The sequence below is a fragment of the Phalacrocorax aristotelis genome, chromosome 1 (genome assembly GCF_949628215.1).
Source record: "Phalacrocorax aristotelis chromosome 1, bGulAri2.1, whole genome shotgun sequence".
Lineage (NCBI taxonomy): Eukaryota > Metazoa > Chordata > Aves > Suliformes > Phalacrocoracidae > Phalacrocorax > Phalacrocorax aristotelis.
The window spans coordinates 41762893-41782651 of NC_134276.1; the positions used below are offsets into that span (position 1 = coordinate 41762893).

At 38.9% G+C, this 19759-nt stretch overlaps 1 protein-coding gene across 2 annotated transcripts in view; it reads right to left on the reverse strand.

Moving 5' to 3' along the window:
- PCDH9 (protocadherin 9) overlaps window positions 1-19759 on the reverse strand; it is a 697783-nt gene that overhangs the window by 241761 nt on the left and 436263 nt on the right. The window contains exon 3 of one of the 2 annotated variants that reach the window (XM_075088097.1): window positions 10508-10583. In XM_075088097.1, coding sequence (XP_074944198.1) covers window positions 10508-10583 — 76 coding nt within the window. Of the gene's footprint in view, window positions 1-10507; window positions 10710-19759 lie in introns of both variants that reach the window. The other variant, XM_075088088.1, reaches the window with a different exon arrangement.

The following is a 19759-nucleotide window of genomic DNA, read 5'->3' on the forward strand; positions in this document are numbered from 1 at the left end:
CAACAGGTGTTTGCCATTGTGAATAGGAGTTGCACTGCTAAGACTCCATTAGAAACAGAATGTGAAATATCAGAAAATGAGTCTTAGTATCAATAACTTTCACTGAATTTCAGAAAAAAGCAACCTCAAAAATCTCAAACAAATATCGCTGCCATAATCACACTACCACACTTTTAAAAGGTGCATTTCTTGAATAGTTATCTGATAAAGCACCTAAAATGCTAATAAAGCCCTTCTAGTATTTTCAACCCTGACTAAAGATATATGTATTCAGTTGTGCTTTTTACTTTGCTTCCCAAGGAAAGTCTCTAAAGAATAGAAAAATCTGTTGCTGATCTACTGCTAAAAAGTACTGTTAAACAGCATGCTCATGAGGCATGGAAAAATACCCACTCAGGTCAAAACAATGAACGATAAAGAGAGAAATTGTACTTAAAAAAAAATATCTGTGTTTTAGAAGAGTTTTGTCTTATTTTTCTTATTGTGAATATTTAACTGAAAATTGTTTATCTGTAAAAGCATTAGATAGGACTGAATGATTCACTGTTCTTTTGTTTCGGACCAGAAATGGGACTAACATTCAAAAAAAAAGAAAAATGCTCAAGAACAAAATATTGCAACATTCAATATACTACAAAGGACTAACCAATTCATTGCAGATCCAAGATGATTTGAACACCATGTCTAAACTATGGATACATAGAGCACAAGAGGTCTCAGTTCCCAGATGTAAGAAATCAGGCAAGCAGGGGAAGAAACCAGCATGGCTGAGTTAGGACCTGCTGGTCAAACTAAAGAGCAAGAGGGAACTGCACAGGCAGTGAAGGCAGGGACAGGTATCCTGGGAAGAGTGTAGGGATGCACCTGGTTGTGTAGTGATGGGGTCAGGAGGGCCAAGGCACGGCTGGAGCTGGAATTTGGCAAGGGATGCAATGAATAACAAGAAAGGCTTCTACAGGTACGTCAACCAGAACAGGAAAGTCAAAGAAAGCATACTCGCCCCCATGAATGAGAATGGTGACCTAATATCAACAGACGAGGAGAAGGCTGAGGTACTCAACAACATTTTTGCCTCAGTCTTCACTGGTAACCTCTCTCCACACCCCTCCCAAGCTGATGGACCACAGGAAGAAGACCAGGGGGATAAAGACCCTCCCACTGTAAGGTAAGGTCAGGTTCCTGACCACCTGAGGAACCTGGATATACACAAGTCTATGGAACCTGATCAGATGCATCCCAGAGTCCTGAGTGAATTGGCTGATGCAATTGCCAAGCCACTCTCCATGATATTTGAAAAGTCATGGCAGTCAGGTGAAGTTCCTGGGGACTGGAAGAAGGGAAACATTGTGCCCATCTTTAAAAGGGGTAGAGAAGAGGACCCGGGGAACTACTGTCCTGTCAGCCTCACCTGTGTGCCTGGGAAGATCATGGAACAGATCCTCCTAGAAACTATGCTAAGGCACATGGAGGACAGGGAGGTGGTCCGAGGCAGCCAGCATAGCTTTACCAAGGGCAAGTCTTGCCTGACCACATAGTAGCCTTCTAGGAGGGAGTGACTACATCAGTGGACAAGGGAAGAGCTACGGATGTCGTCTACCTGGACTTCTGTAAGGCCTTTGACATGGTTCCCCACAACATCCTTCTCTCTAAATCTAAACAGATTTGATGGGTGGACTGTTCAGTGGATGAGGAATTGGTTGGATGGTTGCATCCAGAGGATAGTGGTCAATGGATCTCTTTAGCAAGGCCTGTTGTGACAGGACAAGAGGTAATGGTTTTTAATTAAAGTTGGGTAGATCTAAAGAAAAACATTTTTACAATGAAGGTGGTGAAACACTGGAACAGATTGCCCAGAGAGGTTGCGGAGGCACCATCCCTAGAAACATAGTCCAACACGGTCATGTTGGATGGGGCTCTGAGAAACCTGATCTAGTTGAAGATGTCCCTGCTCATTGCTGGGGGGGGTTGGTCTAGTTGACTTCTAAAGGTCCCTTCCAACCCAAACCATTCTATGGTTCTATGATTCCATGATACCAAATTCCTGGTTTATCAAATTAAACATGAATATTTAATTCAGTCCAAGTCAGTAAGCATCAGAATACTGTTTCCTCTATCACTGAAGACCATTACATTAAGGAATAATTCTGAAACATATGCCATAGATACAAGCAGATGTATCTTTTTTGTAAGTTATAGGCTAAGATTTCTGACCTGTATTATGCAAGGGGCTGTACTGGTCAAAATAGTACCTTGGGCCTCAAATATCTATACACTTCTGGAAGTCGAAGACTTCCTGTTGGCAAAGGATGCCACAGTCTCACAGACAAGAGCTAGAGACTCAAGGTAAATGCTTTCAGACTGGGAATAAAGTACCTACTTTAACATTCTTGTAGGTTAACCTTGGCTGGGTGCCCACCAAGCCACTCCCTCTCTCCCCCTCCTCAGCAAGACAGGGGAAGAAAATGAGATGGAAAAGCTCATGGGTTGAGATAAAGGAGATCACTCACCATTTACTGTCACCAGCAGAACTGACTCAACTTGGGGAAGACTAATTTAATTTATTGCTGATTAAAAATAGAGTAGGATCGTGAGAATTAAAAACAACTAAAACCACTTTCCCCCCACCCCTTCTTTCTTCCCAGGCTCAACTTCACTCCTTCATTCCCTACTCTTCCGGCTTCTCCCCCTTCCCACTCCCTGCTGAGTGGTGCAGGGGTGACAGGGAATGGGAGTTCAGTCAGTTGATAACACTTCATCTCTGCCACTCCTTCCTCATCACACTGCTCCCCTGTTCCAACACCGGGTCCCTTCCAAGGGATACAGTCCTTCACTAACTGTTCCAGCACGGGTTCTTTGCACAGGGTGCAGGCCTTCAGGAACAGACTGTTCCAGTCTGGGTCCCCCATGGGCTGCAGCTCCTGCCAGGATCCTGCTCCTCTGTGGGCTCTTCACAGGCTGCAGCTTCCTTCAGGGGATATCTACTTGGTCTGGTGTGGGGTCCTCCATGGGCCGCAGGGGACACCATGGTCGTCTTCACAGGCTGCAGGGGAATCTCTGCTCTGGTGCCTGGAGCACCTCCTCCCCCTCCTTCACTGACCTTGGTATCTGCAGAGTTGTTTCTCACATTTTTCTTATACTTCTCTCCCAGCTGTTGCACAGCTTTGGGCAGAAGTGGGTCTCTTTCGGATCCAGTAGGAGCTGGCTCTGTCTAATAAGGGGGGCAGCCACTGGTCTCTTCTCATAGAAGCACCCCCTGCAGCCCCCTCCCGCAACGTTGCCATGTAAACCCAATACAAACACCAAGAGCAATAACTCACTGGACTATTTTGAAATACAGGCTTGATTTAAGAAATCTTGTATGAAATTCTGGGCACTGTTCTATGACAGAGGTTTGACTAGATAATAATGCTTTAAAACTTAAAAAATCTATGAATCTCTGCAGTACTTTTGGGCTTACTGTGATAAGAAAAAAAGCCTTCTTAGGAGATAACTCTTACCGATAGGAGAAAATAACTCTTAGCAATTCCTTAAATCAGTCTTTTGTTTTAGCCTGCACCACTGGCAAAAGCATCTGTGGTTTTAAACTGTCCTATGTATCAGCAACGATGGCAGTCACAGGCACCAGCTTTCGCCTAATGTGTGTCCTTCCCCTCCCTTTAATACTCTAACCTTCCTAAATTTTTCTTACAAGTTTGACTAGTCCCCATGCTCCATCTAGCCTTTTCAGCTCTCTGTTGAGGGCCTGCAATTCCTCGTCATGGATGGCAGCAGAAGCTAGAAAGTTCAGGCACATTAGGCGTTCATCTTACAGAAGCGATGGGACAAGTTCCCCTCTTGCTGCCCATTCAACGGCTATGCCATCCTGATTTACACTCCAATTAGCTTTGGTGTATGGGCGAAAAGAGAGCAGAACAGGAACAGATGTAGCACAGTGGCTTTTCTAAACCAAGACAATTTTTAAATCCTTACTGTAATGAGGCAGCAAAAAGATGTAAAGAGATAGCAATACTTCTTATGGCTCTCAGTTTTTATTTATCTTTTTAAAGAAATAAATGCATGGGCTAAGATTGAATTCAGACTTCAGACTATTTTATAGCTCTTCAGTAGGCTAATTCACCAACTTGACTCGTTTTTCTTACTCCTACTTGCCTGTAGCTAAATGTGACAGTGTTAGATTCTGTGTGAGGTATGACCATGTGTTTAATGAAATGGAGGAAATGACTCAAAGGCAAATGTTCCTATTTTAGTTCACACAGAGTCTCATATTATGAAAACACAAGAATAACTATGGACAGTGATTTATCTAAAGCTAGGCTTTAACAGAGTAACATTTCTTCCTACACCTTAGGATGTTCAGCTATGGACTCCAATATTACCAAGAATGACAAGAAACTTCTGAGGCAGCAAAATGAAAGGCAAGATTAAGCAGAAGGTATGCCCGCAAGGTTAAACCATCATCACCCACTGGGTGTAATGATAGTGACACTGTAAAACCAAAGCTCTTTGCATGAAAGGCTTAGCTTCTCCACATGGGACCCTATCATATGACCAAGTGTAATACAAGACAATCTTGCCATTACTCTGAAATTTAATCATAATTAAACCACTGCCACAGAGATATTCCTACTTATTACTGGACTTTTAGTATGATTTAGTGCCCCTGACATCACTTGACTAAACCACCATATATTAGGATTATTAAAATGTGGGAGCTCAGGCATTGATCAGCCCCATTTATCCATACAATTTTTTATGTACTGGGGGGGAAAAAAAAAATATGCTATCCACAAACAGTATTATTGGTAGACAGCATTATAACGTTACTTCCAAGAATATGGAATTGCTTTGGAATCTGTAATTAGTAACTTAGTACATAATAGAATAGTCTACTTAATTTGAAGGTCATCCTTTTTACTAAGTAACGGTAAGTAAAAGTAACACAAGACAGTGTTTTTGTTACAAATTTTTCTACCGCTCCCTGTTTTTATAAAGCTATTACTTTGTGTTATGTAACATATATTGATACTACTTATTAATGAGGCATAGAAATTAGACAAGCATTTACTTAGCTTCATAAACATATATCAGAAGACATAAATATTATATTTCTGTCTGGTTTTAAACCATTGGAATTATTGCATAGATTCATCCACAGCGTATAATAGGCTGTCTCCCCAGAGCAGTTCTAACACTCCACTAAATATATGCTATTCCTCTTTATCTCTTTGAAGAAAAATGAATCACATCCACAGCTTGCAGCTATCAAAATGTGATTTATCAAGCATTTTCATGAAAGTGCATTTTCCCCCTTCTTTACACTAGGAGGCACATTTTTCCTTCATACAGTTGTATAGCACAGCTCTGCCACATGAAACCCTTAGACACATTAACAATTCCAATCTAAACTTAAGTCCCTGACAACCTTTACTAAACCACAGTGAAAGAATTTTTCACTATTAAGGTGGAGAAGGTTTTTATGCCAGTGAAAATCACACCTCTAATGAAAAATAACATTCTGCACCTGACTGCTGGCAAACAAAACCACACTTTTCTTTTGAATGATTACTGAAGAAATAATTCACTTTAAAATACATTACAGCTGTTCGCTTTTAATGTAACTCATGATAAAGATGTTTGTGTTAAAAGTACACTTCCTGATACATGTATTTAAAACCATTAAAAAAGCTGGATTTTTGATAGTAAGAGAGGCTATAAAGTCATACCAGTAAATATAATTTTACAGTCACCCTTTTTTTTTTAGATCCTAAAGAAACTTTTTGTCTTCTAAATTTTTATCTGATATACTAAAAGGTAAAGAACTTTAATCACCTGATTGATCTTTGGAATATCTTCCTTTAGTTTTTATAGGAAGCGTAACATGCACACCCTCCAAATGTAAAAGATAACGTTCATTTGGAGAATATGTGAAGTCAGCATTCCACACATCAAAGCACAGTTCAGATTATACAAAACCCTTAGTTTCCAAGAAATTACAGAATTTTTTAGCATGTGCCTTGTTTTGTTTTGTTGGGTTTTTTTTAACAAGCTCTCAACACTATAATACTTAAAATCTTTCTCTTTTGTTTGTCATCTTGGTGACAAACAATGTAGCCAGGTAACGTCGTGCTGTTTTCCCTTCCTCTTGGCCCATGCTTCTGGCAAAGTCATGGTCAGCAAGGCAAGGCTGAGATTGTTAATTGCTGCATTTAAATGCTATAAAATATTGTAACATATTTTCCTTACAAATCAATATTGTATGCAAAATTATATCATCATTACCATGACTCCTGAATAATGAGAATTCCTGTAGTAAATTTGCATCACTTGTTATTACCATTTAATAATGCATAACAAAACCACAGTGCTGGTGTCACTCTGTAGCGTTATGTTGCTTTTTACACACTGAATTGTTGCTGACTGATGGAAGAATTCTTATAAAGCACATAAGAGTGCAAACGAGACAAAGGTGAAATATAAGGAAGTCACAACTGGTGGGCTAACAGCATAGTCCTCTGACAGCAGACTACTACTGGTCAATTAACAATGGGGAAATGGAAAATGTGTCTTAGAGAACTGAACGAAACCCTTAAGTTAAAATAAAGGACTCTATACAAAGAAGACAGGTTTGAGTAATAAAAACCAAACTTGAACTATACACATCACTATTAAAGTTCTTATAAATTTTATTTTTTGCTTCATATTTCTGTCTTGTTGCCTTCCTCTCATAACCACAGTGACAGTGTGTGGCTCACGATGCTAGTGTTTGGCATCTCTTCATTTTGGTTTCCCCCAGTGAGAGAGATTGCCCTTTTAAGATTAGCTAGATGAATGTACTCTCACTGTGTATGTCTTTCATTAAATCTTGTAACTGTAGCTCTGGTGTCTCTGTAGAAGCTAATGATTGCAAGAAAATATGGCAATAAGGTTTCTCATACCTTTTTGTAATAAGTTATCAAGACTTTTAACTAATTTTTTTTTTCTATTTAAGGTTTTGAAGACCTGGGCCTTGGTCACTCTTCAGATAGAATTAAAATAGCAACACACAAATATTGAGAAGCACTGACTGCATTTTTATTCACACAGCTTCACAGTGTACAATAACAAACCACACAATTCACTCAGCATTAAAGCCATTAACCAAAATTGCTCTCACCATGAGCCAAGGACTTTACTATCAAGATGAACATCATATTCCTATGAGCTGAAGCAAACCTTTTCTAAGAATGAACTTTTGTAAAAATACAGTGGGATAAATCTGTATTTTTTGTGCAGGTTTTATTTTTGGAGATCATTAGAAAATATTCCCATAAGCACTTCTCTTTCTCTTCAGTTGAAATAATTAAAATCAAAATAAAATATTGTTCTGCAACATTTATCATCCAAAACTGGCAGCAGTACATGTACATGGTAATACTAGTACTCTCCACTAAGAGTTTTTCCTTACTTTATAGCTGTATCTTTTACCTTACCATGCCCCAAGCATTTTCATAAACAGCAATCATTTAAATAGCCACTGAAATGAAACTACCTCTACTGTTAAATACAACTATTTAACATTTCACTGCAATAGAACTAGAAATTCAGTTTAGAAGTGTCAAAGAATACAATGTTGAAATGATACTGCATCAGCTATTTTAACCTGGAACATATGTAAATACCCACAAACTAGTTTTGGCCAACCACCAGATAGCATTTTTCTCTTCTGAAACTTGCCACAGGATTTCAATAACCCTAAACTGCTTTAAACTCCATTTCACTTCTCATCCAAAAACTTGTGCCTCCAGTAGCAAAATAACTTTTGACACAGTGCCTAGGCAATTACCTGATACAGAATAAGATGCAAAAGTCAAATCCATCTAATGGGCAGCATCACTCCCTTCCTGTCTTGGGTTTTCCTAGGATGATTTCTGTGACAGTAATGATCATATCATTCCCTTCTTAGTTTGTGAGATTTGATGAGGTATGGAATGCACTATTTCAATGTCTGTCCTAATTTAGTCTGATAAAAGTGAAAAACCTATACTTCAATATTTCACTAATCATCATTACAGCTTGATGGTTAGATTTTCATAAATTTGCCATGAATTTAGCATCCCCAAACCTAAGCGGGTGTAACCACAGACATATTAAGACTTTTCATATAGATTTAAAGAACACTTATTTGCTCTAATTTTCTAATAGTCTCTGTATTAGTGATGGATAGATTAATCATGATTAATATACAGGTTTGCACAATGTGCTTGACACAGAAGGTCTAAAAACACATTTTACACTAGCCAACCGTGTGCCCTGGCAGCCAAGAGGGCCAACCGTGTCCTGGGGTGCATCAAGCCCTGCATTGCAGCCAGTCGAGGGAGGGGATTGTCCTGCTCTGCTCTGCACTGGTGCGGCCTCACGTCGAGTGCTGTGGGCAGTGTTGGGCGCCACAGTACATTAAGGATACAAAGCTACTAGAGAGTGTCCAGAGAAGGGCCACCAAGTTGGTGAAAGATTTAGAGGAGAAACCATATGAGAAGCAGCTAAAGTCACTTGGTTTGTTCAGCCTGGAGAAGAGGAGACTGAGGGCAGACCTCATCACGGTCTGCAGCTTCCTCACAAGGGGAGGAGGCACGTCAGGTGCTGATCTCTTCTCTCTGGTGACCAATGACAAGACCCAAGGGAATGGCAGGAAGATGTGCCAGGGGAGGTTTAGGTTGGATATTAGGACAAGGTTCTTCACCCAGAGGGTGGTGGAGCACTGGAACAGGCTCCCCAGGGAGGCAGTCATGGCACCAAGCCTGACGCTATTCAAGAAGCACTTGGACAACGCCCTCAGAGATATGGTGTAAATTTTGAGGTTGTCCTGTGCAGGGACAGGAGATGAACTTGATGATCCTTGTGGGTGCCTTCCAACTCAGGACATTCTATGACTCTATGATTCTATGATTCTTAATAGCTTGGTATAAAGTTTACTAAGCACATTTTTCCTAACTCTCCTGGAGGATTTTTATGTCACATTTTGAAGACATGTGCAGTTCAAAGTCAGTGAAGCCAATGTGACAGTGCCAACACGTGATGCTGTCTTAGAACTCCTCTCTGATCTCGTTAAATCTTTCACACATTTCATATGTGGTCAGAGAATTAACAGGATAATTCCACTTAAGCTCCTCACTTGCTTAAGCAGACATACATTCTTGCTCCAGAGTCAACCCATTCATAGTTGCTATTCTTTTATAGTTCTCTGTATTTTGATAGTTTTGGGGTTTAAGATCATAGTTCCAACAACGCTTCTGTTTTGGTAAAGAAAATAAAATGCAGGTGTCATATCAAGGGAAAGGAAAAGGGGAAAAGGGAAAAGGAAACCAGAACACAACTTTGAGTCAGTAAAGCATTTCAAATTGTTTTTTTGTAGAGTCTCACCCAACACACCCTCTCTATCCTCCCATAAAAAGAATGAGAAAAATGTTTCTAAGGTCAATATTCCACAGTTCGCATTCTCGTCTACTATGGTTTAAATGTCATCATTCAGATCCAGCTCTGCTCAAATGGGAACATGAACCTTAATAGTGCACATCAGGTCCCAGGGCCACCTTCCCTCCTTGTTTATACCTGTCTAGTGACAATTATTCATCTCTACAAAAGGGAGAAACGCCAGAGCGAGAAACTACGTCTATACTCCTGGGACGCAAGAGAACTCAAGTTCAATTACCTTCCAAGAGCATAGATAAGACTTTTAACCTTTGTCTCCACATTCTAGACAGAAAACAAGAGGCTTAAGGGCAGTGTTACTGCTCCCTCCCAGTTTCCAGTATGTTCATATCTCCACATTCCAATGTCAAAATACTAGTCAAAGTATCAGTTAAGATCTCGCTTTATTTTTTAGTACTGTCACAAACGCTGCAATAATATAAATCTGTTATAGAGAAGAAGAACAAAGGAAGAAATTCCCAAACCAAACTGCACATACTTAATATTTGTATAAAAGTGCATATCCCGCAGTTCCAAAAAGCAGAACATCATGCCATTCATAAACAAACCCTGTGGTTCTTGCTGTTAGAAAGAGGAATTGTAGGTGTGTTTGTTATAGAAATTTGGATACTTCACTTCTTTACTGTTTTCTAGATTAGTCTAACAGACAGTGCAATCTCCCTGTCCTTGCTCTTTAAATGTGTGTTTAGAATGACCTTCTTAAAACAAAGTCCAATGCTAAATAGCAACAGCACTACAAACATCAAGAAAAGGTTGCTACCTTGTAGGACTTCCTTCTTCCCAGCTGTTCTCACTTACTGTGCAATTCTTCTGGAGCTGTTTTTTTCTCATTGGATATATTTTTGTTTCTACAGTTGAATTGCATGGGGCACTTTGGGCAAATTACATTATTTCCTACCAAGCGTTATAAGCTATCATGACTAAATATTTGTGCACGTGCTTAAAGACATCTCTACCATTGCAGAGCTCAAAGGGATGAAAAGAAAGTAACCAAGCTACCAAAGCAACCCAGATAAGCAGAGCACTGACAGTGACTCACCCGAGTTGGGGTCGGAGTTGCCATCAGCTTCAGTCCTCTTGTCCGGTGAAGCCTGGTCGTAGAATTCGTCCTGCGGCTGAACCAGAGGGAGAGGGTGTGAGATCAGGGTTCCACCACCCACCGGCTCGTGGTCTCCCAGACCACTGTCACTGCAGCTTTCCTGGGAGCCATCGGGGAGGTGAAATGTAACACGGCGCTGGGACTACAAAGAAGAGCACAGGACACGCTGATTAGTGCTCTTCTTTTCTGTTCTCCTGACTCTTTTTTTATTTTCTTTTAAACTTTTGACATACAAATAGATTCGTGGCAATGTTTATGAGGCAATTATTATTGTGTTTGCTTGTCATTTTGTTTTGGTTTGGTTTTGCTTGCTTTTAGAGCAACCCAGGGAAGATGGCAGGCAGGAGAGCCAAATTTCAAAGGTCTGCACATGCTCATCTGTGAAGTAAGCTTCTCATAAGAAAGTGGTCAGTAGACAGTTAGGTGTATTTATCATATTTTCAAAAGCATGATCTATAAAAACTCTGAGAAGCAGAAAGCATTGCAAACTATGTTATAAAAAGCAAAGGACATAGGTATATATTTCTGTGGTTAAAACCTGTATTGTGGCTGTTCATACTGGAAAAAAAAGTCCACCAAGTTAAACCAGTGAAAATGCCTGTCATCTTCCAGGAATAGAAGGATATATAAATTCATAACTATAAGGATATTTAACTGACATCAATTATCTAACTAATATGGATATTTAAGATTGATAATATATCTGTGAAATCACAGTGGTCAGCAAAGAATCACAGAATGCAATGATGGAATAAGCTATTATCACTCTGGTAAAAGAAACAGAAATAGCACATACTTTGTTTAAAACAACAGAGTGAATGAGAGCCAGAATTACAAATTTTCCTGAACTTCTTAAAAAGCCCCCACAGACATCTCAAAAAAAAAGGGGGGGGGGGGGGGGGGGGGAAAAAGACCTGCAGTGTACACTTGGTTTAGTTAACCATTATTGATTTTGAACCTCTCTCTCATCTGGAGAAATAACCCAACTTTGTGAATTGTGGCTACAGAACGATACAGTGATTCCCCATGAGCTCCAGAGCCGTTAGCACTGCTGCGAATTGTTTAGCAACCGTGACTGTGGGATTCATGAAAGGAATATTACAGGTCTTCATGGATCAAAATACTGCATCTCTGAAGCATCACAAACAACTAGTTCAAGAGCATCTCAAGAGAGTGGTTAAATTAAGTTAAGCACATCTTCCCACAAAAATTAGTTTCAGCAGCAGGGAGCCTGAGTGATCTGGTTAGCTAGATTGGTTTAGAATAAAGAAGATATTCACAAAGTTTGCCTTAAGCTCAATAACTGTTTAGTTTAGTGGTTACTTTCTTATTAATATTAGCTATCTGAAAGTTATGGGTCACATCTAAGCTAATCATTCAAGATTTCTACAAAGACAGTAGAAAAAGGAGCATCAGGAAGATGCAGATACTACAACAGGTATCTTCCACTAGTTACCAATTTTTAAGTAGTTAAAATCAGATGTCCATCCCAAATCCAAGTAAGTTTTCCTGAAGTTAATGGAAAAAAGCATGAGGCCCTGACTCTCCTTTTTTTTTTGCCCTCTCTTTTTTTCACAATTTTTTTTTCTTGTTAATGAGGAAAACCTAAAATTAATAGTACTAACTGTATATTTGCTTATTAAAAACTATTTGTTAATGGTAATTGCTACCATTTTACATGATGATCAATATCCTCTACCAGGTTTCTTTTTATTCATCTCCCTTGGGCAGACATAGATAGTTGATTAAGTCAATTTTGGATTACTGTGTAATTCAGTATAGAAATAAATGTAATATTCTTTGCTCTTGGCTGTGATTTTATAATTAGTATTTTGCTTTTAAGTTCCTTTTCTAGCTTTAGGATTACAATCCAGCTATAGCAAAATCAAACAGATCCTCTGAGTCATTGGGTTGTATTCGTTTACATCAACAGAGGACCTAACTCTTTATATTATCACTATTCAAACTTTTACCTCACACTTTGTTATTTTTTCTTACAACTTTTTCATTCTGGACTTGCTACCCTGAACAATATTTTTGGAATCTCTAGCAGATTCTTTCCCTTCAATATGAACAAAATAGAAATATACCACTGTCCAGCTTAAAATATTCTCTTCCTTCATTTATTTTCAGTAACCTGAAGTTAGAGATCTGTTTTTACAAAGTAAGAATTTATGTCACTAGTAAAATCAGTAAGAAGCACAGGAAGAGGAGATTACTTTGGTAGTTTTTTTTTTAAACTAAAAGACTCTATGAGAAAATAAATCCTTAAAATAAGGGAAGAGATGAAAATTTCAATTTAAGATTCTGCAAAATAATTAAACCCCAGTAATTAATTAACAACCCAAATAAACAGAGAAATACATAATTACAAAAATGTCCAGTTTAATGAGTTATGTGGTAAAAATACTGATCTTGGGTAACAAAAGCTCCTCATACTAGCCAAAATCTCCTCTGACTCTACTGACAGGTGAGCAGTGAGTCAGTAAATGGCACAGGCCTGACACTAATATTGGTAACTCTCAGCTGATAATGCTATAAATTTTTAAATCCGTATTTTAAATTATAAGAGCAAAATATATCGGCTTGGCTTTCTGAGCCTCTCACTGAGGACTCCACAAATCACAAAAGACAATAAAAAAATCTAAAGGTCATGTAAACAGTGATCAAGTTCCAGAGATAATGAATGGATAGCAGGAAGTTTATCAAGAAACTTTGGACTAAGCCGTGTCATCAAAACAATGAGGGGAAAAAAAAGCCTTCTACAAACACCCAAAGCAAATGCTTAAGATTAGGCATATCATATTAATCACAAGGGAAGACAGTCAGTCAAGCTACTGGGAGGAGCTGGAGGGTGTTAAGTGATGTGATATCTGGCCAACTCCTCCAGCTCCTCTGGTCCAGGACCCTCCTGCCCAGCCACTGGAGCCCAGCTCAGTGGCTGGAGACCCAGGGTCGCTGCCCAGGCTGAGGGGCGCGTCTGCCACTTTCCTCTGTGCACTAGCAAAGCTGCTGCAGTACTGAGACTGAGTGTGTATCCCAGACACACACGCATGAAGACACACACAGAGGACACCGACAAGACCACAGCTGTGGCTACACAGGCAGCCCCAGGCAAGGCGCTGCCTCCAGCAGCACCCACACTGAGGACTCACACCAGACGCAGGCACACACAGCCACGTCCCCTCCTCCTCTTGGGCTGGCAGAGGCAGAAGGTCACCAGTGCAGCACACACCACACACTCTCCACAGGCACAGGCACACAAGCATTTGTGGATCCCGGAGCACTGGCACGGCCCCTCTGCCCACCCAGCACCTCTGCCTGGATCCCTGCCCCCCCTTACCTGCCCCACAGGTCCCCGACTTCCCGGCTGGTCCAGCTGGGTGATCGCTGCACACACAGAACACTCATCCTATGGGCACACCACTCTCATGGGTCCTCCCAGATACCACCACGGATCCTCTGCCCACCTGATACCCCTGCCTGGACCTGGGGCATCCTACTTGCCAGCTGGTCCAGCTTGGAGTTTGCCAGTGAATCCACGTGCCACCCCATGTACACCCGGTTTGGGGAAGGTGCAGACACTTGCCCCCAGCAGCCAGCACCTGGCACACAGGCTGACCCCTTCATTTGTACATTGAATTTCTACTCTCTGCAATAGTATCAGGGACTCTTCTTTCAGAAGAAAATCCTACAACATGCTCAGAATATGTTTGTATTTATCCACTCCATCACGCAAACAAATGCAGCCTTCAGTTCTTTTTACCTAAAGACAGAATCAAGTTATTCTGAGTAATGGGGTTTGTAGTTGGTACAACACTGGGACTAATGATAACAAGTAATTACAATTTTAATTATGCTAGAACATATGCAGGATTATATACAGCATGAGGTAAGGTTATGGTTCAGGTCCACAACACTTGGCCAAAATTCAAATCTAAAATCTGTGACATATTCAGTCATAAACCATCATTTGGGGTGGGGGGAGGAATATGGGTTTTATTCAGGTCCTGAAAAAATATCCAGTCTTTATTTCTAATCAGGAAATAGCATATCATTTTTATGTGAAACACAAAACTGAAAGGAAAATTCAGTCAAAACAATATGATTTTAACCTGTGTCAAAGTGATTTCAATATATAATTCAGAACAATTTGTCTCAACAGTTTTTTGAACCTGGGCTGAGTTTAAAAATCAGGAAAGCAATTAATGCCAGTTACATGGAATCATTCTCTTTTTTAATCACCTATTGCAGAGGATTCTATAAAGCTCATCCAGGTGAAGCATGACTTCACACCCACAAGAGATACAGAGAAGAATTAATTCTGTATTTTGGATGGCAATAAAGGACAGCAAATTCCAGGGCTGATAAAAGGACAGTTCAAGTGTAATAGGAAGACATATTTTTTTCTGTTTTCAGATCAGGTAGTCAGCCAGCCCATACTTTTCTTAATAATAGTAACAACCAAAATTATATCAAATCAACCACACATGAAACAGGTCTAGCTGCTTTCCTGCTACAACAAAACCAAATACATACCTAGTACTTTCTAACAATTGCAATTTGTGGAATTACTGGATATAAGTAATATCTGTGGTACTTGAAAATACCAATAAAAATATCAACAGGACCTTTTGGGTGGAGAGGAGGAATGGATAGTAGAGGGTGGGGATATTCCGCAACTTATTGATCAAGCACAGAAAAGTAGAACCTGTGCTTGACATAGCGTATTTCATTTTTCTTCACTAAAATATTTTATTTGGAGATATCAAAAACATTTTAAAAAGATATTTTAGTCACAGCTTATTGTTTTCTCTTCCTCATATTCTTCTGTCCTATTTTTCTCACTTCTGTTGTCTTCACATGAGAAATTCAGTGGTGCCCAGTGACAGAACAGGTAATAATGGGGTGACTGAGTGGCCCAGAGAGGTTGTGGAGTCTCCCTCCTTGGAGATATTCAAAAGCCATCTGGACATAGTCCTGGACAATCGGCTCTAAGTGTCCCTGTTTGATTGTGGGCTGGACTAGATGGCCTCCAGCGGTCCCTTCCAACCTCAACCATTCTGTGATTCTATGAGTTCTAATTGAAAATAAAAGAAAATCTAGAAACATCTGGATCAGTTTCATAATTTTTCAGTGCTGAAAACATAATGTTGTACCAAAGTACTTTATTTCTGACGCTCCTAGCTGCATAAAATGTGTTCTGATACCAGAATTCGTAATTTCATTTTATACAAATCTATTGGTTTGGAAAGTGGCATAGAGCATTAAAGATTCAATCCTGAAATCCTTACTTAAGCAAAAGAATTGGTAGGAATTGTTCCTCAGCATGGCTTTCCAGAAAAGGTGGGCTATACCAGTGAGGCTTGGGCACTGCTTGTGAGACTAAGCTCTTTGCTGCTGCCTTATTTTCTCAAAAACCCTCACACACAGGCAGAAAGTGGGCTGGAAATAGTTTAAGTTATTTTGTTGGCTTGAGTGCTGAAAGTCTGAACTAGAGGAAAGATCATGCCATGCAATATCGTGTTTGAAATGTCCTATGGCAGATCAGTTATGAGCTGTGCTGGAAACAGAACTTTAATGAAGAAAGTATAAACACTTGTTTTCAAAACTGTTCAGTGCGTTCCATTGCATACTAGCTTCTAAAATGCATTTTACTCCCAATTATGTGCTTGAATCAAACAGCAAGTTACAGAAATTAGCATTAAGAGGAGCTTCTGCATGGTGAGATTGTTTTATTTGGAAAACCAGGCTTTCAAGCTTTGTACAACTACTGTATTGTTTTTGCTAATCAGGGATCGAAGAAATAATTATACTATTGTTCCGTTGCTGAATGTCTCACAGGGACAGATTTGGCTACAGATCCTACCCATTGTTATAAAACAAGCTATAATTAAAAAAAACTTTCGAGAGTGGGTTGTTGCAAATAGAACCTGCTGAATTTTAAGTAACTGAGCTGGCTTCTGAGTTTACAAATCAGGTACTTTAAACAAAATTCCCTTTTCTGCACTCAATATATTTGTAAGTTAAGAGCCTTGATTTCTGTCCTTGATTTTCCAGACAGGCAGAAGTCACCAAAACATCCAATTCACAGCAAGTCAAACAAAGCTTTACAGAATGGGCCATATGTTTGCTTATCAGAATATATATTCAAGCATGACACATTCAATTGTCGCTGAGATCTTTTGTTTCAGATTTGGAGATTTTGCATCAACAAAAAATCTTTCTCTTTCCTTTCTGAACCATACTCATGCCATACTTTTTGTTAGAATGACAATGGAATATTATGAAGGTAAAACAAACACAAAGAAAACATTCTGGGAGTATCTTCCTTATGGAAAGACTGTTGATATGGAAGCTTAAAAGAGAAACTTGTAAAAACAATATACCTTTGTGAAAATAAACAGAAGACTCTATACATGACACACTTTACTGAAACGTAAACCCTACTCATGAATAACAAAGTCAGAGAAGAAACATATTAAAATAAAATCAAGTATAAACAGTAGAGAAATACTCTAAAAAGCCTATGAAATTATGATGATGAAGAAGATATTGTTTGTGCACATGTTTAAGAAAATGTTGCAAGGACGCAAGAAAAAACTATGCTTCACTGAAGGTCCTTTGTTGAAGATGTCTGTCTGATAAAGTTTGCTCCTCTCTGGTTCAAAACAAAGACTTCTGGTTCACGTACTAAAACACGGATATCATTTTTTTATGAGATCAAGCCTGTAAGTAGAAGAAGTCAAGTCACAAAACCCAGACTAATAGCTGTTTGAGAGGGGAAGAGAAGAGTTGTGCTGGGCACCACCAAGCTTTAAAATATAGTTTTAACTAACTGTAGATTAAACCCTTCTTTTCTCGTAAGATAAACTACACCTTTCCCTTAAATTCCTATGTTGGAAGCACAAACAGTGCACCTTTTAATGCGGCAAGAATGTGATCAGGGATAAGGACATTCTTTTTAAACTAAAATACAACTGGAAACTTACACAAAATATATCTATGTTTGTATTTGCTCCACAGAAAGAATTGGCAAGGTCTTTGAATTAACATATGGCTGCTGTATTAGTTTGTTTTATAAATAAACAATGGCTTGTTATTTTTTTCTTCCCTTCTGACTGACTTAATGTAAGCCTCCTAAAATCTACAATCTACCTTCTCCTTTCCAAATTGGAGACATGAATGAAAATATACTTCTGGATTGTGACCTTCTGTGAAAGCGTATAGTTGCATCTCGCAGGAAGGGCACAAAGCACCTCAAATAGGGCTTCATATAATTCAGCTCAGTGATCACTTACGCAGATATTCTTCCTTCGTGTTTCACTCAAGCTTACAAAAGAATATGAATCTGAGATAAAATCATTCTGCTTTCTTAGTAAAAGCAACCCTTGCTTCTCCCAGATAATCTTGGCTCAACTCTGCATTATGCACAAATTGTGCAGTAGATCCCTGCAATTTGCTAAGAGAAATAAGGTTATTTTTTCCTTGGCTACAACTAAACTAAGCTTGCCTGTGCAGTCCCCATGGCAGTCCTTACTCAAGGATCCTACTTGCATCACAAGATAAACTATTCTCCGTGCCCATCTTGATATCTTACCCACAGAACCAAGGTAATGGAGATAGATCAATCTCTCAGGCTAAACTAAGAACGAAAAAAGAAAAAGCAATTCATACTGCACACTCATGCTACGTCTTCATACCACACTACCATATAAATAGCTGGAGTGGTTAGGTATTTACTTGGTTTTAACCCCTAAGGTAACAATGTTGGTATTGATTTCAGAATGTAAATTGTTGTTACACCAGATAATCATTTGATTTCCTCTGCTCAATTTCACAGTACTAAAATTTCACAGTAATCAGTAAATTACACTGTAATATATTAAAAGGAAGCATAAATATAATCACCTATTATAGCTCTCTTGCTACTTGGGCTGCAGAGAACTGGCCTTTTCTTCAGGGTGAAAATACTCTCAGTTACAGTCTGCCCACTGACTGGGGAGGAAATGACTGCTTGATGGTCCCAAGCACATTTAAACATTGGGAACAAACAGCCTCTTTAGTCGGGAGTTGTTTTAGTTTTGCAGAGACAGTAAAAGAAGAAAGACCTACAGTCAAATCCTATGGTTTCAGTCATCTTTTGAGGTAATGTCACTTTCTTCCTTTTTTTATGTAGTGGCATTCCTTCATTTTATTTCATGAAACTATAGCCTTTGTGCCACAAATTATTCCTGGGTTTTGTTGAATTATTTTTTTTTAACATTGGGCACACTAAAGACTGACATACTTTTAATTAAAAGACACTAAACAGAGGATTAACATATATTTTAAGTTTTGCCTTCCTAATATCTACTTATAAGGCAAATACTCCTTCTCCTAATAAGCATTGTTACCTATCTATGGTCATCTTGACTGCATGGTAAATTTGACCTAACAGAAAAGCTGTGCTACAATTTAATCTAGTCTAAATCAGAGTATTAATTTTTTCAACTTGGGAGTCCAGTAAAATACTAATAAATTTGCAACATTTTCAGTCTTACACACCATCCTCCTGAATTAATTGTCTGACACACAAAAAATCAGTTCTAAGGCTACAGTTATGCAAATTAATATCCCAGATACATGAAGAGGCAAGTGGAGGGAAGAGATGGAAACTGCTGTACACAATAAAACATAAAATACCCAAGTATCCTACCAGTAGACAACTAAGCTAATGTTTCAGAAATATTATTCACCTAAATAGCTAGATGTTGGTAAACCACAGTTTGCTGTATTTATTACATGTTTCTTACCTGAAACTGTGTGGGAAACAACCCTGAGAAAGGATTCATTAAAAATTTAATAATTTTGGAGATAACTATTAAAAATTAGTGTTGTTTCTATGATATTTTTTCTAAACACATTTCTAGTTAATGGAGAAAGAGAGGCAGCTCTAATGAACACTCATGCCATCCTAAAAAAAATGATTGTAAAATAACAGTAAAATGCCTTTTTGAGCTGTCTGTATTTAGTCATTGACTACAGATGACTAGGTAATCTTGGGACATGTTTTAGCAGAATTAAAACAGATGAATCCCTTTGACAGCTCTGTTGTTATACTCCTTGACAGTAGAGAGACAAGACATTCAGGATTTTCAAACTTAAATATCCAAAGTTAACCTACCAGTACGAAAAGGTAGATCTTCCACT